This window comes from Crocodylus siamensis, chromosome 4, assembly GCF_052110815.1.
Source record: "Crocodylus siamensis isolate JL-2025a chromosome 4, ASM5211081v1, whole genome shotgun sequence".
Taxonomy (NCBI): domain Eukaryota; kingdom Metazoa; phylum Chordata; order Crocodylia; family Crocodylidae; genus Crocodylus; species Crocodylus siamensis.
Genome location: NC_143398.1, coordinates 42,635,152 through 42,659,187, shown reverse-complemented (window position 1 = coordinate 42,659,187; position 24,036 = coordinate 42,635,152). Strand labels below are relative to the sequence as shown.

Below are 24,036 nucleotides of genomic sequence, written 5' to 3'. Positions count from 1 at the left end.
AAGCAAACCTTAGCTCCTGTGGACCCAGTTCTTAAAACCTCTGCATTTTATTTAGCCAGGCGTTTTGTACTGCTTTATTTGTATTCAGGATAAAAACTTTTTTTCAAGTTACATTTTGTAAATTAAAACAAAAAATAATGAAAGCAGTTCCCCACCTATACAGTACACAAGTGGCCGACACCCAGAGAATGGCATGAAGCAGAGTGAGCCCCAAAAGAATTTTATTGAGGCCATACGGTCTTACAATGTCAAAATGACCCCACTCCTACAGGAAGGGAATATAGCTCTTTACAGACATTATTTAAAAGCATTCCTGTATAGGGCAGCCAATCCCCTGCAGAACAAGAGGAATTTTAAGGCCGTGAGGTCATGAATTAGAGACTAGACTTATCCTTAAAAGTAGAAGTGAAACACTGAGAAAGATGTATGGATAATAAGTTAAGATATTTTTGTGTTTATCTAATTTGTGGTATCAATAAGCTTTGACTCTACAACAGCTGCACAGTAAGTTCATTGGGATCAATTTTGTATGGTGTTTTCTAAGCATTTTGGCCCTGAATCACCAAAGCATCTCAGCACATGGTTATGTTTAAGCACATGGTTGCTTGGCTTGAAACCAGAATTCCCAGTACTTTTAAGTAATGAGCCAATAACAAGCTACTGCAACAAACACAACACACTTTTTGCTGCTTCTTCAAGAACTTATGCATTATTCATTCTGATAACACAGCCATTTACTTTTCCTACGTGTTTTAAGAAAGAGTATAATCTGCAAACAGCAAAATTCTTTGTCTGGGTAAGTAGTGATTGTTTTTAGCCAAATTGTTCCTCTCTATATATATTCAGATGAATAATCATCCATTAAAAAAATGAACAAAAAAACAAATACCTGGTAGAGAAGAGAATGAAAGGGGGAGGTAATGTACACATTCTTCTGGCCATTCTCTATGGTGTCAATTTTTCCTTGCTGCTCTTGCTGAAATTAAGCATATCTTGTTATATTCCAGCTGTGAATATATGATAAGTTCTTTTCCCTAATCTACTGATTCTTGTATCAGTCATTTATTCACCCTAAGTGCCAGCATTTTCAATTTTTCCCCTCATTTCTCTTTTCAAAGTAAAAGAACATTGTGCTACAGATGAACTAAGTAGGAACAAAAATACCGCACACAGAGGTCTTTTAATTAATTTCTAATGAAGCTCTTCATTTAGAATATCCTTATTTGCCATGCCTCACCTAGCTGTTCACCTAACACTGTACTATTTTTAAGCTTTTCCTGGATAATAGTGTCACTGATATTGCAGACTAGATCATCAGAATACTCCTTTATGGTCTGCCACACCTTGATATTATTTCCATTCTGTGCTTGTTCATATAAATCAGTCTGAAGTTTTTTAGCAGGCACCTATGATTCAGCCTTTGCTACAAAGTAGCTGTCCTAACACAGCCTCTCACACTCTCTTAGATGGCAGCAGAAGAAATCTTTCTGCTTCTATATGCTGCACCTCTGCTTGGAGGGGTTCCACCACAATACCTCTGTTGGCAAAGCCCTCCTGGCAGCAATCTTGGAATACAGACAACTTCACAATGTGCATTCAGGTATCTAAATAAAAATTAGACAACTACATATTTTTATGGACCTGGCTTTCAATATTTAAAACAAAACTTAGGCAGATAGAAGTCTTGTATGTCCAAAATAGTGATTCAGAAGTCCTGTACCCAGCAGCCAGTTAAATCCAGAGGCTCCTATATAATCAAAGCACCTCCCTATTTAACTGGGCAATTTCCTTCATTCCCAGAGTTCTGTTTCTGGAGATGTGTGCAATTACCATAGTTTAAGTCTTGGGACTGTCTCCCATCTAAACTTAATTGGGGTCCATGCGTTGCATATATTTTATCTAAATTCTTTGAGAGGTCCAAACTAGAAAGTGTTTTCAGAGTACATCTAGCACACATCAACAAGATCAGGCTACTCAGGAAATACACGTATGGACCATTTTGTTTTATAATCTTGCCATAGGAAGAGGTGAGGGTAACCTTTTTCATCTACCTTTTTCATCAACCTAATGGTTACAGCACTCACCTAGCAAATAAAATATTCATGTTCAATGCCTCCTTCAGCATGAGGAAATGCAAACCTGCCTCTTCTTAAAGCTCAATTACAGTATCAAAAAGAATTCAGGAGTCATGTGGCCAGTGTGCCAGGGGCCTAAAGAGAGACTTTATAGTGCAACCTAGTGATTAGGTCATTCACCCAGGAGGGGGGAATCCTGGGTTCTGGTCCCTCCTCTAAGGACTCTTTCCATATTGTAAACTCAGCAGTCATAGGATACAGATCTTAATTCTGTAACAAAACCAAAATGTTTCATAATTACCTGCAAGCCAGAAATCTTAAAAAAATTAAACGGCTTGGAAACACCAATATACAGAGATGAAAAGTGCTCCCTAGGTCTCTAACAGCTGCTGTATGAAATTGAGGTTCTTGTTAGTTTCCTCTCTGTCATGGGAACCTATGCTTCCAACCAGCTAGAAGTCTGGGAAACCTGGGAGCCCCAGCCCAAGTCAGTCCACATGGTGGGAATGCTATGGAGCTGCAGAATCTTTAAGCCAATCCCAAGCCCAAGATGCCCAAAGGTGGAAACAGGTCTTGCCTTGGTTACAAATGCTGGCTTTGAGAGGGTTCTGGGTTCCTTTAGGGAGTAGGTATACACATCACTAGGGACTGGTGGTTACTTTGTCATGTCTGTGACAGAAGAACTTAATCTGCTTAAAGATCATGGCCTTTCTAGTGCTGTGTAACTCCTGTGGTATACTGGATGCCTGAAACCATAGGCCTTCCCCATCAACAATTTGTCTTATGCATCCATGATGGCTTACCTTAGTGGTCTAGCAACCATTTAGCCCTATCTCATGGTCCTTTTTCACTCCTTCCTGCTGTCTTGTGGGACTTTGGACAGGAAGAAAGTGATCATCCTCCATATAACTTGACTCAAGAATCTCTATGTACGTGGGTTTTCAGAAATACAACTTCCACAAAGAGCATCCATGAGATGTGGATTTCATCTACCAGAAAGGGGATCAGGTGGCAAAGTCAACATGTGATATAAATCAAGACATCACAAGACTATGGGGTTTAAAACCTGATATTTTACCTTCTACCACAAAGGGTAGCAACTGGCACATCCTCTCCACTCCATACTTTGGGGTAGCAGTAATTGATCTGGTTGCTGGCAAACTGAATAACTTATAATATCCTATGTCTCTGTACAAGAGCATTCACAGGGAATTTACCTCTTTGCAGCCTATGCAGCCTGTGTGGGCAATTCCATGGAAATTAATTAGATGCAGTACACGTTTATATCCATGTAAAGCCCATTTAAGTTATCAACCTGTTATGTTAGGGCACGTAATTTTAGTTGCTCTTATCTGACAAGCACATTAGTTGTTTGTTCCTGTTGAGATAGTTAAGACAATAGACTGTAATACATTTTCTGGAACAGCTGTGAATTTGAGGGCTGTGTCTTGGTATACCCAAAGTTCCCCAAATTAGTTTTTTTCCAGTTTAGAAAACTGGTCTCAAACCTTTACAAGCTATTCATGATACACAAGGATGCTTACTTAATTCTGCTCTTGTTCTACCTTGCATAAATCTCTCCCATTCTCATCTGCTCATGATTATTTTTAAAATTTGTATTATGCTATAGTCTGCACAGAAGGCAGAGGTAACTGCAATCATGTACCAGCAATTACCAGTAGTAGGGGTAGGACTGTAAGAGTGGTCAGAGCTAAACTTGGACAGCTTGAATGAAATAGGTCCAAACTGACCTTGGTTATCTTTCATTTACCATAAGGTAATTCCCAGAACATGAACAGTTACCATGGGGTAACTGAGGTACAGTAATACAGGCAGTCCTTGACTTACAACGCTTTCAGGTTACAATGTTTATAAATTGACACGCTGTTTCAACTTTATGACATCGGTTTCAACTTTACAACACTTGATCTGATGCGACACCACACCAGAGAACAAGTTTGCTGCGTCACTCATCTCCCTGGAGAACATCTGTCCAAACTTCCTTGGACACTTTCTTTAAGAAAACAGACAAGACTCCAGAAAAACCTGCAGCCAAGACTCCAGAGAAGACTCCAGCCAAGAACCCTTCAAAAAGTCCAACCAAAAGCCTTTCAAAAAGTCCAGCAAAGTCACCTCAAGGAAGTCCTTCCAAATCAATATAATCACTATTTACAATAAAAAATCACTAATGTAGCTATATTACTCATCTATAATTGATTGAGTACAAAATTCTGGGTTATTTTTAATGAAAATAGGCTATTGGGCTTTGGTTCAGGAACTAATCCCCCATTTTTAACATTGTTTCTTGTGAGAAAATTGGTTCTGAGTTACAACGTTTCGCCTTAAGACCTGGTTTTCAGGAACAAATTGTGTTGCAAGTCCAAGGACGGCCTGTAACCCCCTATTAATTAGTAACTGCAGGTACCTGAAAAGTTACTGCCTTCAGTTAGCAGGGTATAGGCCCATATCACGCTCCATCTGTTACACAGTCATGGAAATCATCTGCTTCTACCCTAGATGTACTCTTTTTAAGAGGGAAAAGTGACATTTTTCTAGTTTCCTGCTTAAGCCCTGAACCAATCAGCCCTTGATGCTGCTACTGTGGTTTTGATGCTGGTGGATGGTTGAAGACTTGCAGAAAGTGGCTGGCACATTAGGATTTAATGGAAGTTTAGAAGCATGACTGTGATAGTACATCTGAGATATTTAGGTCACAGGTGAGCTAAATAACCTGCCGATACCAGTGTACTAAGGGAACTATGTCTCCTCATTCTGGTTTTGGAGGTCTGCAGTGGAATTCCGACCTTTGGAGGGTCACAACTTTTACTTTTCCAGTGCAGTTGCCTTATCAATCACTTTTAAAAACTGAGGCTATAAAATTTAGAGAAGGTTCATGGATGTTTAGGGTTTGGGAAAGAAACTGCTGGATCTCATATTCTGAGCTGCTTCTTTCATTATAGCTAGGGCACCACTTCCAATAGTGCCCACTTTCACCTTCTAGAACTGGCACCACCACTTTGATCTCCATTTCAGTTACATGGCTCCACTTGCTGCCTATTCACAACTATGATAATGTATATTCAAAACAATAACAAATGTTTTGTGAAAGAGTATCCCATATTCAGGTCAAGGTGACTACATTTTACTATGGCTGAAGGCCAGTGTGGCTCACTCATTTGCACTATACCGAAAGTGACGAATGTGTATTTTATATATGTTAATCACTCTGACAAATGTTTGCAGTGAAGGCTTCCAGCAACTGACATTCCTGAAGACAGGTTATCTAAATGATACATTTTTATCCTTCCCTCCCCTGGATTTTCTACTTCCACTAAGTCTATGTCTTCACTGGCATAAGTATCAGGCCTACATTTGGTACAGAAAGAAACGCTGAGGCCCTTGGCACACCTTTATTTAAAGGTGCCTGGGATCTGCACAGGTGGCATGGCAGGAGGCACAATTTTGTGATTAAGGATCAATCCTAATCATGCCCTTTTTACTTGCCAGTGCAGGGGGAACTTAGGATCATGATGCCCTGCACTGGCAAATTGAAAGTTGTGCATCTCCAGCCCCACTGCAGGTGCAGGGTTTAAAGTCACAAGTGAGGGGAAGCCCTTCAGCTTCCCACACAAGAAGTTTCTGATCCCTCCTGCCCAGGAGCCCTGCTGCAGCTATGGGACACTGGATTTAAAGTACCTGAGAACTGGGTTTAAAGTCCCTTTAGTTCCTTACTCCTTTCCCCTGTGCTCTGCAGCCTGACTGGGCTGCCAGGCATGGGGGAATATGGGTGCAGGGGTTTAGACTCCTTGGTGGGTGAGTTCTTTGGCTTCCCCTGAAAGGAGTTTGCAGGGAAGACTGGGCCCGGTAGGAGACTGGGACTGTCCAGGGTTGATTCTGACAATCAGCTGACTGTTGGGCATCTGCCCCAGACAGCCCCAGTGTATGGAAATGCCACACATTCAATATAAGGTGTCATATAAACCAGCCATAAAATGTTTACATTATATAATATATGAAACATTTTATGGCTGCTTTACTATTTTAGGACATCTTAACTTGGGCACATGTGTAGCACTCTTGCCATTTAAGGTGAAATTAACAAGTTAATTGTAGCATAAATGTAATGTGTAGAGGGGGCCTGAGATCACAAAATGAGACAGTGGTAGTATAAAGAAGAGAACCCCACATTTACTCACTTACTGCCTTAACTTCATGAACTATACAGCAGTATTATACATGAACATTCTTCAACTTACTGGTGCCAATTTATTACATGAATATGTTTTATGGTTTGGTTGGGAAATTTAATTCATTGATAGCTAGTTGAATGACATTGCATATTTTAATTTAATATTGTGATTAGACAATGCAATGTTAAATTTAACATGTTTTAACAACATCTTTCTTCAGATAACCCATTTTTACACTGAGCCAGTATCTAAATAGCACAAGGCAGATTTAGTATTGCGGTTAGGGGACGTAGGTCACGCTTAAATCCATATTTGCATTTTACTATGTTTCTCTAAAAAGACGGGGAAAATGGGTGGGGAGGGGACTAGAAATGTCAGCAAGGCAATTTAAAAAAGCCCTAATAGATTTGCTGACCTTTATTCCCAGAGATGAATTAGTAGTCATTATAATGCTGTGGATGCTCTCTTAAATAATTTAGATGCTATTGCTTGTTTCCCAAAGATTGTAGACACTTCATCAAGCTTTAGTAAAGCTAACAAAGCATAGCTAAATATGGAAATTCCTGAAAAATAAAATACGCAAATTACTGTCTTATATTTTAGGTGGATTACCTTTTAGTTTCTGCTGAATAATTAAAAAAGCTTCCAATACATATCCTTAGACAAATGTTGCAATAATGATGTACATTCTGAAGCAGAAAAATGTCAAGTGAGTAACTTTCTACATATACCTGTGCATTAAGGATGCTTCTTCTTTCATTTCATTTCTGAAAAAAATCCTCCAATAAAAAAGAAAAAGAAAGGAAAGGAAAGGAAAGAAACTAAAGCAAACAAAAGTCTAAACTATCTGGTCACAAATCACAGAAAAAGATGGGAAGTTAAAATAGACCATTTATAACATATGGTAACATTTTGAGCAGCCATCATTAAACTGAGGAGTCTAACTCTTATTTGTGTTATTTCTTCCCCATAATTATTCAGAAACCTTGTCAAGGGTCTCGGTGCTTAAATTTATTTGTTCCTCTTAATAGGCTAAGTGCTGTTTGCCCTAATCACTTGGAGCCAGGGACCTTATAGTTTTATAGCACACCATGGACCACATCTCCCCATTTGCAGAAATAAAGGTGTAGGGCCCTCCCCTACCATTGGTGGCAATGGGGCCCTCCCCTAGGGGGTAACAGTAGAAGTAGCAGTGGTCACCTCTCTTCACTTTGGGGTGAGAAAAGGGGAATCTGGTAAATACCTTAGCAGCAAAGGTGTATCCACTTGGTCAGGCCCATTACATGAAGGAGTCCAGTAAGGCCCATGGTCCTGGATTTAACTCCTCATTTTGATGTAGGAAGCAATTCATCCCTCTCAAGACTATTGTTGAAAGCCACCTACAGATTTAGAGAAGCACCACTGCATTAGTTATGTTCAGAGCACAGTTCTGAGTTGTTCTTTGCAAGCCTAAAATAGTCTACTGTGCATTAAAGTACACATGTAGATGCGCCCAGTTTCTGTCTAATTGGTTGGAACCTTCCCTTAATTTACCCTTCATCTATTTCTCAAAAGGTTTCTGGTCTCATTTGCTTAGTCCATCACAAAAAAGACTTTTCCTTTTTACTGATGCTACTTTACACTTTTACAGTATCAGGCAATAATTACTATTGTTGATTTTTACTTCTCTGCTAATGCTAAGCACTCAGAGTGAAAATTTCCAAGAAGTTTCAAAATAGGATTAGTCATTTATTTATGCGCAATTACTGTAGCTGAGATACAGAGAGGCTATTATTCTTCATGATTCTGGCATCAGATGAAGTTAGAAAGTAACATCTTTTTCATAGCAGAGTTTTTTACAATGGTGTACATCCAGATGGTGAAGCAGCTTGCCTTTCCCCGTTTTCAGAAACAAGAAAAAAAAGTAGGTGAACCAAGACTCACTAGGCACTTCCTTCCACTCCACCTGTCCCAAACGTCTGTGCTATGCCATCCTTGGAGGAGAGTTAGCCAGCTAGTGGATGGATGTCTTATTATTAGACAGGAGAGCGTTTGGGCAACTTATTACACCTGAGGATTTTCCATTTTTCCTGGCAACACCACAGTATTGTTTCTCAAACCTTGATCAGCATTATTCACTATGCTGTCTATCTCATGAAGTACTGCTGAATGAACAGCATATGTCAGTGTAGCTATACCACGGCATAAACAAGACTTATGAGTGAGGGACCACTGTGGCTTCAAGGTGAGTAGCATTGGCTAATATGGTCCTGGTTAAAAAATGGAGGTATAGAAGTTTCCTGTACCTATACATTTCTAGCTTTATGCTATAAAATATTCATAGAATACTGGAGGGAAAGATGAGCCTAACATTGTGCAAACTATACTTGTTGAATTGGGATTTCACAGTGAAAACAGTAAAGGGATAATAGTCTATTGGAATAAATGAATGGTTCATAGTGGGTACAAAGATCCATCTATTTTTACAATGCATCAGTGTAAATTATGGTATTTCTATGCTATCCATTTCCTCTTTCTCTGATGCATTTTAATAGCATCTTAACAAAGAACCAGACAAATGCATACTTTTTTTAATCGTATACAAACTGAATGTTTTGAATCTAGGAAGGATGTCAACAAAAGGTGTCAATCTTGTATATGAATAATGACCACTTATTAGAGTGAAGTCAAGCTGCAAACTGCAAGTTTTAGCTTCTCAAAACCTTTTAAAAATTGTAAGGGCTAAGCAATAACAAGTGTATTATTGCAAGGTAATATGGCTGATAAAAGACAATCAATTCAGATAGCTCACTCAGGAAAGTAGAGACCTCGTGTTAAATGTTGTACTTGAATAGAGGTACTGTAAAAAGCAAGAGACTTTGAGTGCATGAGGAGACATTGAACATAGTTGAAAGCAGCAAAACTTTCTGATTCAATAATATGTGCCTACAATGCTTATTTGATATAGTTTTAGTAACTATACCATGATGTTGTGGCTTATTTCTCAGCTACAATTATGGCTTTGAAAAGTAAAGGTAGATGTCACTTCACATGGTCTACAATAGTGGTGATGATAAAGTTCATGAATTGTGGTGATGCTTTGTGCACTTTAGAGACTGAGATCCTTCATGTGATAAACTGCAATGAAACTTGTGTTAGAATATACCTTCCTCAAGAAACCTCCTAATCACAAGTCTAAATTCTTCCACAAGGAAATTCACTAGCCTGGTATCTGATTCTTGGGTATGTCAAAGCATTGAATGCATCTTGGAATGTTAAATTACATGACAACCCTTTGAAAGTTGTTCAGAATTAGTCCCATATGCATCAGCCTCTAAGGGTATATCTACATACACTAACAGGGGTCGGCCTATACAAAGAGGATATCTACACTTAAACTTAACCTCTGGTGGTAGTCAAGCCTGAGCCTGGAAGCTCTGCTGAACTTTTGGGGGTGAGGTTATCCCATTCCTTTGTGCACTAGGTTTTGGTGTACAGGAAATTTGCCAGCAGACTAATTCCTGGAACAGGCCTAGAGGGGAATCTAGAATACTTCTGAAGTAGGAAGTATGGTTGGAAAAAATAGGAAGTATGGTTGGAATGACTTTGCTGTTGACTACATGGTATAATGTAGAAGGGAGAGATGGGTCATCAGGCTTGGGCTGGTTGAGAGCAACCTCAAGGTGGACCCTAAATATCAGTGTATATGTGCATTTAGAGACCAGATGAATTGACTTGGACTTCCATGCACTTGAGACAAGCAATGACGGTCCAATCCAAGGATGCTGAAGTCATTAGAAAAACTGTCTCTGATATCAGGAGGCACTGGATCAGCGTGTGTGCATTGCTTTAAGGTTTTAAAACAAAACACCAGACAGTAGAGGACACTAAAAAAGGTTACATTTTTATGTAAAACCCTTTTACTTTTATTTAAATATAGGATTCATGACTTGAGGAACAATTTTCACCTAGTATATGTAAAATAAAATACATAAAATTTCATTTTATTAAATATTTGTGTTTTGATTACTTTATAAAAATACAAATACTTCCTCCTCTGTGTTTTAAAGTTATTTTTTATGCAAAGTTAGCTTTTCTGGTATCAAATATGTATAATGTATTTTCTAATGCAATTTCCTTCAGCTTTATTGTCTGTTCCTGCATGGACTTTTAAATTGTTATAACAATAAAACACATTTAAAAAAATTCTCAGTCACCTTTATTAAAAAACCACTGTCCATCAGAGACCACTTCTTCTAGGTCCCCTTCAATGTTCACTTAACATAAGTTTGGCTTTACAGCATGTGGCAAATGTTTTTTTTACAAATAATTAACAGTTTAAAGGTAAGAACATATATCACAGAGGTACACTGACATAAATGATATCACAAAATAGCGCTAACAAGCAGTCAAAAAAAGAGCAAATGTTTCATTCATTTCACCTGTGCAAAGAACTATGCAGATACCTTCTGGTAACATTTTAAGTGGTATCTCACAGACTCATTCATATTTTGTGGCAGTCTTGATACCTTAGTACTTTGGAGCGTCTTCGTAGTGTTTCAACCTTTATCATCACAGTTAATAATGACAACAATAAAGCCGCCCTAAACTTTGGTACATCTGACCACTGGACAATTACGCCTGCACTGAGAAATTCTAGGGGGCATACTGGTTTTTTCTGTGTTTGCTATGTCTCTTACATGTGGCTGCCAAGGATGGAGTCAGAGAAACGGGGAAGGTGCATGAGCTTCCTTGCAACATCCACCAATGTCAGACTGGCCTTCAGATGTAGCCAACATAAGGTTCAATAGCTTTTAGACTGCTAATATTAAAACAAAAATAAGTTTGGTCTATGGATAATCAAAAGTGGCTTTGCATTATTTCCTATGTGGAGCTGCTGTACTGAGCATTCTTCAGCTGCAGTGTAGGTTATGGGCCAACAGACTTTAAAGTAGGAATGAAGAGCCTTGAAATACACAGCCATGTATACTTCCTCTTAAAAGACCATACAGCAATTTATACTTCAAGACTGAGCTGACTGATCCTCAAAAGAAAAGAATAAAGCTGTGACATTTCTCAAAGTGCATATTCTTTACATTTTCCAGTAATTTGAAGGAAGATCTTTGAGCAGTACAGTGAGAGATAAAGGATAAATTAGATAAAGCACAAAAATAAAAACAAATAATAAAGCAAAGGCCTTATCCTACTCCTTCTATGACAAGCTCCCATTGAATGCAGCAGGACTGGAGCCACTAATAAATAGTATTTCATAAATATTATATATACGCCAATATATTTTATGTGTATTCATTAGATCAAAAATATACATTCAGTTTATATGAAATATATGTAAGAAGATGCTTAAACTATAGGAACACAGGACTAAGGGGAACAAAGGACCCTTATTTTCATTCTCCACAAAAAGTCCATATGTTCCTAATCTACCTGGAGACCCAATAAAAAATAAGGGTTTCATTTTGCTAGGTGTTATGCTAACATAGATTAAAAAAAAAAATTCCTGTCTTGTAAAGCTTACAGTATAGGTAAAGCAGAAGGGAGACTGTATAAAATAATGGCGGTTTTTATAATTGAACATCGACATTTCAAAAATCCGGCTTCATTCTACTGTATCATGGCATCTGATGCACTAACCAGTAGCAACTGGGAATAATTCACATGTTGTAACAATGCTGTACATTCCAATCCTACACTGCATTGACATCTATATTATAGCTCTTAACAGGACAAACAATATTTATGTTGCATCTTTATCATAGCTATTAACAAGAAAAACATAATATTAACAATGTAAGTTATTTCTAAATACCCACTCAATGCAAACTTCCTCTTCAACTGCATTGGCCCTTTTGTATTTCTAACATTATTACAGTTACCTTAATATTCCACATGTCCTGTAGGAGATGCTTCCTTCTGACAAAGAGGTACTTCTGTCCTACTTGACAGGTTGAATGTTAAGACCCCAGAAGTGTTTATTGTGTGTGTGTGTGTGTGTATGTGTGTATACACACACATATACATATATATACACATATACTATATATATATATAGTATTAACTGGTTTGAAGTGGACTTAGCAGAAAATAATTCTGCTAGCTTACTTTTCACTCCAATAAGCTTCACTCAGGAGTGCATCTCCATTCAGAAAAATTCTAGAGTATATTTTTAATCCTAAGCATAAGTTTTAAGAAAGGTCCTAAATATGATATTCTTATAAAACATTATTAAAGGCATTCCTGAATTGGGATCTTAACGTTTCCACTTATAGATAGTGAAAGAATGGCCAGAGTAATGTTGACAGAAAAACTGCTGTATAAATAGCCATGCTGCTTTCCTCACGTTGTTTTTTGTGTTTCCTGAAAGAGCACATCTGCAGACAGGTCTCTTAATGGACTGTTCAGACAATTTCCAACCTGACCTTTTGTTTGCAATCATCATTTTTAAAAACATCACAGCTGTATAATACCAAACTAAAATAAAAACAGTGTATTCTTAGGCTAGCAACAAATGTTACCACCACATTTGAAATATCAAAAGCTGTACTTTGTACTATTTTATGACCCTAAGAAAAAGGGGCTCATTGATATTCATGATGAATGTGCACTACAGATGTTCCTTCAAAACACATAAAAAATACAATCTGAACTAGGTGAACTGGATACAAAACATATTCATCTTTGATAGTTTTTTTCATGTCCATGTTCATATAGCATTCTTTCCAATTAGGAACACCAGAACAGACTGCCCGTCCTTTGGACTGGGAAATACAGTGTTTACAGTAACCTGGATCACTATCATCACTGAAGCACTCTGTATTTTTAGTAACTCATTATATGACAGCGATCTAAAAATCAAAATTAGAACAAACGCTGGCTAGTTGGCTTCTATGGCCCTGTGTTATTCACAGAAGAAAGAATTGGTGCCCAGGCTGGATATGTATAGAGGTCATACAGGGGTACTACCCATGTCATAATAGCAAGCATAACTACAGCAACTCCGATGATGTTAATGCCCAAGCCAGCTTTCACCTAAAGCAAAAAGAAAAATCAAAAGTTGATACCAAGAAATACTACAATCAAGTTTGGCTAAAGCAAATTTCCATAATAGTAAAATCATACATTACTGCTCCAGGATGATTATCAGCACAAAGAGTTACATACATTAATTAAGGATTTTTTGGTAATAACTCACCATGTCAATAATGCTTAAATGACCATATGAAAATACAATGGCATTGGGTGGATTTGCTACTGGTAGCAGGAATGCAAATGAAGTACACAGTGTAGTAGGTATTAGTATAAAAAGTGGGTTCACATGAATAGCTTCAGCCTGTCAAATAGTAAAAACAATGAGAGAATGGATTTCAGAGGATATATTAACTACATCAAATAAAAAAATACCTAAAAATGTCACACAAGTACATTAATTAACTGAACCCCTAGTTCAAATACAAAGAAATACCCTTGTGCGAGAACTCCGTTTTTACTTATGCGATGTGTCACACTGGATGCAGATAAACCAAGAAAAGGTGTTAATATCCCACAATAAGTATATCTGGACATGCAGCTATTCTAGACTAGCTGGTGTACTTTAAACTGACAGCCTGCCCCCCGCTTCCCAACCCTGATTAATTTCCAATTGTAGAGAAGTCCATCAAAAAAAGCACAGAGAATTTGCATTTTAACACACAAGAGTTCAGCAGTTTAAGTCTGCTGAGAACAAGGATGTTGAATCTGAATTTGGATGTGATAAATGGAAGTTAGTGCCAGACTTCATGAAAATAATAATATATATGTTATAATGAAGTAGTGGGAGAGGAAGAAGACTATAGTATTTGAAAGCTGGGCAGGAAACAAGGAGAGGAAAGGGGAGATTAATGTTGTAGGTTTCAGAGGAGGAGTTGAGAGTTTTATGCTGCCATCCAGCATTTGTTCCAGGGAAGAGGAAGAGACACAGATACAGTGAGAACTGAGGAAGAGATAATTACATAATAAACAACTCCATTGTCTTACTGCACTCTTTTAGAAAGAACTGGTTTTTAATGTTTATATTTCAATAACATTTTTGTCAAAAAGATTTTTTTTCAAAATCTGAACTTTGAAGGAACATTTTTTTCCAGAAAATTCAGAAAACCATTTTAATTTATAAATGACAAAAAAAACCCAAACAAACAAACAAAAAATTTTAAAACGTTTTCATAGTGTTTTTTTTTTTTAATAAGATGCTTCTTTGAGTAGGTGCTACCACTTCACTGGTAGGTTGGTAGAACCAGTGCTTTGAACGAATCTCATATATTTGTGTTCTTTCTGAACAGAGCAAAGAACAGTAAGGATAAAGCAGACCTTACACAGGGTACTAACCAGAGGTGCTAGTATAGGCAAGAATATTGTAATGGTAGCTGGATTGCTGGCCACTTCTGTCACTGAAGTTACAATCAAAGATGAAATTAGGATAATTAACCACATTGGTAATGATCCCAGAGGAGTTAATCTACTTCCAATCCAAACTGATAGTTTTGAATCCTGCACAGGGAACAAGATTATGTAATTATATCACAGCAGCTATTGAATACAAAATAGTAAGTCCAAGTACTACAAATTACACACTGTTAATTTGCAAGGTAGTTACATAAACAGAGATAAGACATTCTTCATGATCCACCATATATTTATCAGGAGAACATTCTCATGTCAAAATGTTGTGCTCTTTTACTATAATGAGAATTGAAAACGATATTGCAATATACATCTCGTCATGGATATGCTTAAGGAGACAACTTCAAATGTTTTTAGTGTTTGTGCATAACAAGCTTTACGAGCAAATGCTGCGTATTTTACTCGTATGTTTGGACAGCTGAGCTCCAGATGGGGTGATGAGGAGGTGTCATTCAAGTAAACAGCTGCAGGATGGCAGCATTAGATTGTAATGACTAGCTAGCTCAGGTGCTGTGGGAAGAATACAGTCACATAAATGCAACACTGCATGGGCTAACTATCTCGATTCAGAAACAGTGTATATTAGCTTGGATGGTATGCCGTGCTAACACAGCTGTACTTCTTCCAGCATCTCACTTAGCTCTGAACAGGTTAGCACAGGTGCCCCTATTTATTGAAATATTTATATTTTTAAACAGTTCTTTAATTATGGTTAATTTCTTGTCTTTTAAATAGTAGGAAAATATAAAATGTATTCAGATGCATCAAATGTAGATTGACTGGAGTCGCTTATGTCATGATTCTGATTAGTAATCACATTTTTCTGCAGACTTACAATTTTTAAGGCTGTTAATAGAGGCACCACTGTAATTTTTACCCTCTTATATGAATAATCTGGAATCTCCTCAGCATTACCATGTACAGTGTTTGGTTCATTCTTAGCAAAATTGCCTGAATGCTCAAATAGAATGTTCAAATTCCCTTGAATATGCTATAAATCCATATTGCACTTGGTGCGGATCATTTAAATATTTCAGCATATTGTATACATTACCTCACAGCCATCTGCCAGTGCAAACCCTCCACCAACAAGAATAGCTATTTCCCATGGCATGCAGGACTGAAACTCCTTCCAAGTAATCAGTGGAGCATAATCAAAAAAAGCTAGAAAAAAAACATAACGACCATTAATAAAATACTCATTTCCAATACTTGGATAAACGTATACCTGTGCTATGGAGGGAAAGGAAATATTTAAAGTAAATCTTTGTCATCATAAAATTAAGAAGGTTTTTCTTGTAACCCATGTTGGCTTCTTGGGGCACAGCCTCAGCTCAGGTGAATTGTCATAGTGTTAAGTCATCTGAATTATGACTGTTTACACCATAAAGCCCTGTAAAGCCAATGGAAAGATGTTTTCCATTTAGATAACAGATCCCTAGGTAAAGCTAGCTTCTGCTACCTCTATAGGGCATCAGTCCTTACTCTGCAAGTATTATCCATGATTATCAGTGCAAGGGATTGATTTCCCGGTAAGATACTAGTCTGTGTAACAAAGTAGACCCTGGGCATGTCTACATATGATGCTATGTCGCCGTAGCAACATGCTAAAGCAATGTAGCATCTACATGTGTCTACCCATGACCAGCAGCTACATTGCCATAGCAACGTGCTCCCCCAATATAGTGTGCCGCTGTGGCAAAGTATCTGCTAAAAATAATTGGGCACCACATGTACGGTACAGTGCGGTTTGTTACTGCGTCGGAATTTAGTACTTCCAAGAGGAAGCATTAAATCACAGTGCAGTAACAAAGTTGCCATAGTGACACATGTAGAAGTGCCCAATGCAGGAAAAATCCAATATCAAATGAACATCTAACTGCCAATTTAGTTATATTATATTTGTTTTTATGTTTACATTGTAGTCTTCACTTCAGCTTCATTGAAATGAAATTGTATGTTTCACTCCCTTTCCATAAAATAATTATTTTCCACTTCTCATAAACTAGCTCAGTGCTTTTGTGTATAGGCTTCCAGAACTGCAGAAGAAACATTTGAAAAAATAGCACATATTTTTTCTATTTATACCAGTTTCCAGGCACCACTAACCTCCTATCCAGTTTTCTTTCATTTAGCAACATCAACAGTAATTGCTGGGCTTAAATATCTGACAATATTCCTTTAACAAACACCAAATTATGGTCACATGGGGCCAAATCCTTCAGTTCTTACTTTAGAAAAGCTCCCAGTAAAGCATACTCAACTGTTTTCTCCATTTGAAGTCCTTGACACTCTTTTTGCAGGAATTATAAAGAAGAGGAGGCCAATCAGTAAGGCAGCTGTTGAATCGGTAGCGAAACCTTTGTACCTGGAGAGAGATTAAAGATGTTATTTGCTAAATAAAGAATGAAGAATATACAGCACCTAGAAAAGTAGTTAGGTTAATAGCTGCAGAAATATACACGGATGCCATAAAAAGTAACCTTTGCATGTGTACAGCATTTTTTCACCATTTAGTGATCTTTAAATTTCAGGATTTTTATGCTTAAATTTCCCTATTTCCACATGACTTTACCAGTTTCTTGGGTACAGTGTTTGCTTTGCACCTTGGTAGTGGTGCATTTAACAATAGACATAACATTGGTGCTAGGAGGATTATTCCCCGAAGTTTCTTAATAGTAAAGAGCTGGCCTGGTGCTTCTTCTAACATCCCATCCTGTGAGCACAAAAGCAGTGCCCTACACTGCACCCGTTTCTGGTATATTTTCCACCCTTGGAACTATTTGCAACAGTGTCCAATTCAGTATTTTCTTCTCACCACAAATTCCCGTTCAGTTAAATGAGATTTTTGCTTGATCAAGAATTATTGTTTCGATAAGGGGCCATATAATACACACATTTCTACACAGACTTGATACTATTGTGGTTGGATATTTGCCTAGCATAACTTAGCCCTGTTTTTTTTTTTGTACTATGTGGGTGCATCTACATGTGCAATTAATTCAAATCACTAAACTTTGGGGCATGTTGCCCTGGATTTTATTGCTCCTGGGTGCATGGTTTGAATGTGCGCCTGGGAATGCAGCACATTGAGCTGGGTCAGAGAACTCCAGCTGGCAGGGCTCGGAGGGTCAGCTTGGGGCTGCTTCAACCTCGCTCAGCGTGCTGCAGAGGAGCTGGCTGGGGCACAAGGATGCTCCAGTATGGGCCTAACCAGCACGCAGCCCCCTGCTGAAACACCCTCATGCTCCAGCCCACCAGGTCAGTGTCTATATATGCATTGCTGGGCACAAAAAAACTGTTCCACGGGATAGTAATTGAATTTATAAGTACTAACCTGCTGCAGAATGTATTATTTTCCTTCAGCTTAATAAAGCTTAATGTGTAGAAGCGGAGATGTTTACTGCAAAGCTAATTAGGCAACAGCAGTAAATATCTCATGTTTGTGCTCTGTTATTCATAAACCATCACTCTTTGTTACATGGCCACACTTTATGACATCCCATAATCCAGTAGGGCAGTCTAGAACACCCAGACCTTAAGAGCAGTGCTGGGTAAAACTCAAGTTATTTTAATAAATATAATGTACTGAACTCCCCACCCCCATTTAAAAACTCATTTTCTCATGCGGGCTCTACCTACTATAAAATAAACACTGTCAGTGTGTTAAAAATAACGGCAGTGAGTGACTCTTTTAAGTATAGGCTAGTTTTTTGTTGTTTTTTTTATACTGCTTGCTACCATATAATTGTTTATGGATATTAGACTTTAGAAATATGTGGGATGCACTATTTTCCATGCTGCAGGAGAGGATTGCTCAACCCTCCAATTAGTTGCATTCATTCATAGAATAGCCATGTACCTGCTAATGTCCAAGGCAGCCACTTAAGAGAAGTCTACGCTGCAAAGTTCTGCTCTAATAGCTATGTGGGCTAGGAGTCAGTGTAGCTATTTTAACAAAACCTGTGGGTACATAGCTACACTGATGAAAGAATGCTTTTATTGGCCTCATTTTTATTGTTTTGGGATGGGGTATAGCTCTGCCAGCACATACACTGTACCTCCACAATGGGATTCTGCTAATACACTTAGAGGCCAAGTTCAGAGATGCAGGCACATGAGGTTTGTGGCATCACAAACCTCTTTGTGGTGCCACAAATCACACCATGGAATGTTAAAACGCTCCCCACACTGCAATTTGCAGCACAGGGGCAAATTTTGTTACCAGCAAAAAAAAAAACACCAGGAAAAAAGTGGCATAGAGGAAGGGAACATAGCATGCAACAGAACAAACAGAAGATTGGCCCTCCAGTGAGATGCTCTGGCTGCTGGCCAGGATGTCGCTACCACTCAGTCTGTGCCCCTGCTGCTCCAGCATGTTAGGAGCCAGGAGGAGCTGGGCAAGGGCATTTTGCCCAAAGCGGGACAAAGTGTCCCGCAATAAAACACATAGGCAGGAGTGTGAGCTGCAGCATAAAGTAGCAGCACAAATTTTACTGCTACTATTTGAGCCATTGCATGTACATATGCTTGCATGTCTGGACGTGGCCAGGCTGATATAATTCCAAAGATAAAGGCCTTTGTTGTGTCAACAAGGCCTATACTGTAGGATCCAATCCTACAGTTCTTGCATGATTGGCCTGGATGCAAGATTTGGCTTGAAATGATATAATTCCTACAGTTACCTCTTTTTGGAAGCACAGTCTTTTGTGAATAACAAAACTGTATGGTTTAATAATCTGTTCATGGGACAGTACTGCATATACATGCATGGGCTCAAAGAGAGAAAACTACTTGAACTGGAATTAAAAAATAAAACAGCAAGTGACACTACTGTTTGATGTGCTGCACATACACCTCATCTTAGCAGGGGCATTTTAAATACCATTTTTTTGAAGTATTTGAATTTTTCAAAATCTATTTGTCTCATTTTTGGTGTACACATATAAATTGTGCAGCAACATAAGGTACTATAGAAATACTTGCCCTACAAATCATCTAAGTGCTGCCCTCAAAGAAAATCTTGTAGTCAGCTAAATTGAGGTAATTCTGGGGAATAGGAGACATGGCAATCTAACACAAAGTATTCTGTTCAGGTACCTGCAGCTGCACCAAGCCCTATATACTTCCAGAAGTGCATGTAGTAGCCTGATATTAGCACAAAATAAACATCCAAGCCATCCTGTATGTGCACATGTACCTTATTATATAGTACATTATTAAAGTGGAAGTATTTCAACCTGAAACATCATTCAGCCAACACTCTTGTTACCTACCCTAGATATATCATCTCTACTGAACCACTTGTCAGTGTAAAAACTTCCATTCCTGAGCAAGCTCATAAAGAACCTGGGCAAAGACCAAATTGCAGCTCATCTGATTTAAGCTAATATCCTAGGCCTAGTGCAATCTGGATTCAGTCTGGGACATCAAACTGAGACTGCTTTACTGGGATTGATGGATGATCTCATGATATCAGGAGATAGCAGATATCCATCCTCATCTTGGACCACTTTGCAGGATTTGACACTATTGACTATAAAGTATTGCTGTCTCTTCTGAGAAAGGTAGCCCAGAGTCAAGGTAATATACTGATTCATAATTCTTTAGCAAGGTTATAAGTTAAGTTGGTAAAGATTAGCTGTTAGATATAATTGACTTTTGTAAGGCATTTACCTTAGTACAGAGGACTTTCTGATAAAATATTAGCACTGCACAATATTAGTAAAGCATATATTAAATGTTTTAAGAAGTGGCAACTGACAGATCTCAAAATATTAGTCAGCAAAAGGGGGTTGTTAACAAATGGAGAATTCTCTGGTAGTGTTTCAGAGGAATCAGAACTCTGCTTGTCACTATTTAAAATATTTTCATCAGGTATTTGGAACTAAATATAAACTTTGAAGACGATGCAAGTTTTGGGGTAATGATGAAGATGGAACAATCAAATAGTACAATTTTCAACACTTGATAATCTGAGCCTATTCAAACAACATGCATGTGAAGCAGCCAAATGGAAAGTCGCACATTTAGGAATAAGGAATGTAGGCCAGATCTACATCAGAAAGGACTATAACCTGGAAAGAGCCAAGTCTGAAAAGGATGTAGTGCTAAAGCAGCGGCAACTCAACATGAACTCCCAACATGAAGCAAAGGCGAAAAAGGCTATGTTGTCCTTGGGTCTACAACCAGGGCTGTCATGGGTGGAATTTCAAAGTGATTTTGCTTCTGTGTCCAACACTGGTGAGACCATTACAAGAATACTGCATATAATTCTGTATTCTCATGGCTCCTTACACATGCTCTCAGGAGCCACTCTAATTAAAGCACTTGCAGCATCTCATGTATTCAGGTTCCTGGACTTCAAATGGTGGCAGGGACATTAACTAAAGCTCATTAAATGACCTTTAGTAAAAGGTCCCCCACTGCCATTTTGAAGTGCAGGTATGCTGAATATACAAGACACTGAGGCTGCTGGAATGTGCTAATTAGCACTCTCCAGCAGACTTGATTAATCGAGTCTGCTCCAACCCGCTATAATTACCACACATTGGAGCAGATGTCTCACACATCTACAGGCACCTGGTGTCCACGTATTTAAAAGAATATTAAATAGAGATGATACAGAGAAGAGTCATATAAATGAGGAGACAGGAGAAAATGACAAAGTAAGAAGCTTAAAAGCACTCTTCTCTTTGTTTCTGAAAAAAAAGTTGAGAGACTTGATTAGTCTATCCATGGGGAGAAAATACCAAGTACTGATGGGAGGAAAGACAGAATGAGAACAAGTGATTAGAAGCTGATTCCTTTCAAAATGGAAATAAGGCAAACATTTTTAGCAGTGGAGGCGATTACATCACTGGTACAAACTACCAAGGGAAATAATGGATTCTCTGTCTTTTGATATCTGTAAATCAAACTTGGATGCTTTTCAGGAAGATATGTTGTAACCACGTACAAGTCACTGGACTAAAAACAACAGGAAGCACTGTAAGGATGCCTATACACGAGCAGTGAGGCTGGTCTGATGCAATGTAATTATAGCACATTGGAGCAGACTTGACTAAAAACTCATATAGAACAGAACAGAACACTCCTGAACAAATTCTCAGTTCTCATTTGAAATCATAACGTACAAAACTTGGATAAACTGTAGTTAGACTAAATTTTTTGATATTTAAAAGGACACAATATAATTGTATATTTTAAGGATAATAATACAATAAAGTAATTATAACAAGAGCTCTGCACAAAGAAGCAAGATCTGAATAGCACAAATTTTTTCTTATGTTTCTTTTGTAAAGAATTACAGGCTTTGTATTTCATTAGGTTAGGTAAAAAAAACATACAATATATCATAATTAAACCTAATGTGAAATGACACATGCTTATATTCCAAATAAAAACATTAGAGGGCATACATGAAGCACTATCCCTGTGACGGCTAAGTTCACAGATGACACCAAATTATAGGGAAGTGCTGTCAGAGGATAGGCTGGCAATTCAGGCCAAGCTGGACAGGCTCACAAGGTGAGCAGATTAAAACCTGATGACATCCAACACAGAGAAATGCAAGGTGCTCCACCTAGGGAGAAAAAACCCACATCATGCTTATAGGCTCAGCAGTACTACACTCATGACCAAAAGAGACTTGGGGGTCATGAATGACCACAAGATGAACATGAGCCAATGCCATGCTGCAGCCAGCAAAGCAAATAAAACTCTGGCATGCATCTACTGATGCAGCCCAAGCAAGAGTCAAAAAGTCATCTTCCCACTTTACTTGGCCTGGGTGAGGCTGCAGGTGGAGTACTACATCAAATTATGGGCTCCACACTTTGGAAAGTATGTGGAGAAGCTAGAAAGAGTTCAGAGGAGAGCCACATGCCTGACTAGAGGTCAAGAGAAGAGGCCTTGTGAGAAGAGGCTGAGAGGCATGGGACTCTTCAGCCTGGAGTAGCGAATACTCAGGGGTGACTTGGTGGCAGCCTATAAGTATATAAGGGGTATGCATCATGAACTGGGAGAACATCTGTTCACCAGGGCATCCCAAGGGAAATCAAAGTCTAATTGTCACAAACTGCTGCAAGATGGTTTTAGACTAGATATAAGGAAAAACTTATTTATCGTTTGAGTCTTCAGAGTCTGGAATAGACTCCCCCCAAAAGTGGTGCAAGCACCTACTCTGGATCCCTTTAAGAAACGCTTGGATGCTTATTTTGCTGGGGTGATCTGACCCCAGCTGACTTCCTGCCCCTTGGGCAGGGGGCTGGACCCAATGTTCTTGTGAGATCCCTTTCAACCCTAACATCTACAAAGTCTATGACGTTTCTGTGAGTATAGTTATTATAAGAACACTCCATTCTTCTCTATTTGTGAGAAAAATACTTTTGTCAGACAATAAGCAGAGAAGTTTAAACAGGAAAATATTGGTCTTTAAATGGAAATAATTTGACAGTAAGCCTCAGCTTTTAAAGACCTATTTACAATTGCTTTTTTTAGTATGTGAGCTAGGTCATTAAGTGATGCTATGTGAACATTAAATGCTATTATAAAGCAGGAAGGCATGTTCAGCCAGTCTGATTGCTTGATTGGCTGATTGCTTGATTAAATCAACTTATTTTAGAAAAATGTTGCTAAATGAAGAGAAAGATCATAAGCTCTTCTGTGTGGAAAGAAGGTTCTCTGCATTTTTCTATTGCTTGGAAAATATATTCAAAAGGTAAAGACAATGCAAATTCCTAATGATAGGCAGCATCTATTAACTGTTTTTGCACTCCAAAATACCTCTGCTTTGCACTTTACATTTTCAGAGTTACAGTCCTTTCTCACACACTCTCCACCCTTCTGCTACCACCCTGCTAACAGGTCTGTGTCTGTATCATTAATTGTGGAACTAAATGCATATATAGTGAAGCGTATGATGTGCTTGTTCATGCATGTTCACCTGATATGAAAACATAGATAGGGCTGTCATTAGTTTGTATATTGTAACGAGAGAAATCAGAGTTGATAAGGTTGTCAAGGAGAGGATGTAAAAAGACGAGGTGGGGGAAAGAGGTAGGTACCCTTGGAGGGAAACAACAGACAACAAGGAAGGAAGAAAAGCTAGAAGTGCTCAAGGAATAGCCAGGGAGGTAGGAGAGAACCAGAGGAAGACACAACGTAGTAACCAGGGGTAGGAAGAGAAAAAGAAGCTGGAGAAGGAAAGAGTTTTCAGTTACAGAGTGTGATCAACATGTTAAAAGCAGCAGACAGATCAGGAAGGGCAAGAATGGAACCAAGTTAGTGATAAGATAGTTAAGACATTTCAGAGTGAAGAAATTAGGGAAATGATA

General features: G+C 38.3%; 1 protein-coding gene across 2 annotated transcripts in view; it reads right to left on the bottom strand.

The window, feature by feature from the left end:
- Positions 1-10,446: 10,446 nt before the first annotated feature.
- Positions 10,447-24,036, bottom strand: part of SLC13A1 (solute carrier family 13 member 1) — a 45,507-nt gene continuing 31,917 nt past the window's right edge. For both annotated transcript variants that reach the window (XM_090042180.1, XM_090042181.1), the window contains exons 11-15: positions 16,963-17,066; positions 15,753-15,862; positions 14,624-14,785; positions 13,455-13,592; positions 10,447-13,291 (exon numbers count right to left, since the gene is read on the bottom strand). In XM_090042180.1, the coding sequence (XP_089898306.1) occupies positions 13,148-13,291; positions 13,455-13,592; positions 14,624-14,785; positions 15,753-15,862; positions 16,963-17,066 (658 nt within the window). In that variant the 3' untranslated portion in view covers positions 10,447-13,147. The remainder of the gene's footprint in view (positions 13,292-13,454; positions 13,593-14,623; positions 14,786-15,752; positions 15,863-16,962; positions 17,067-24,036) is intronic.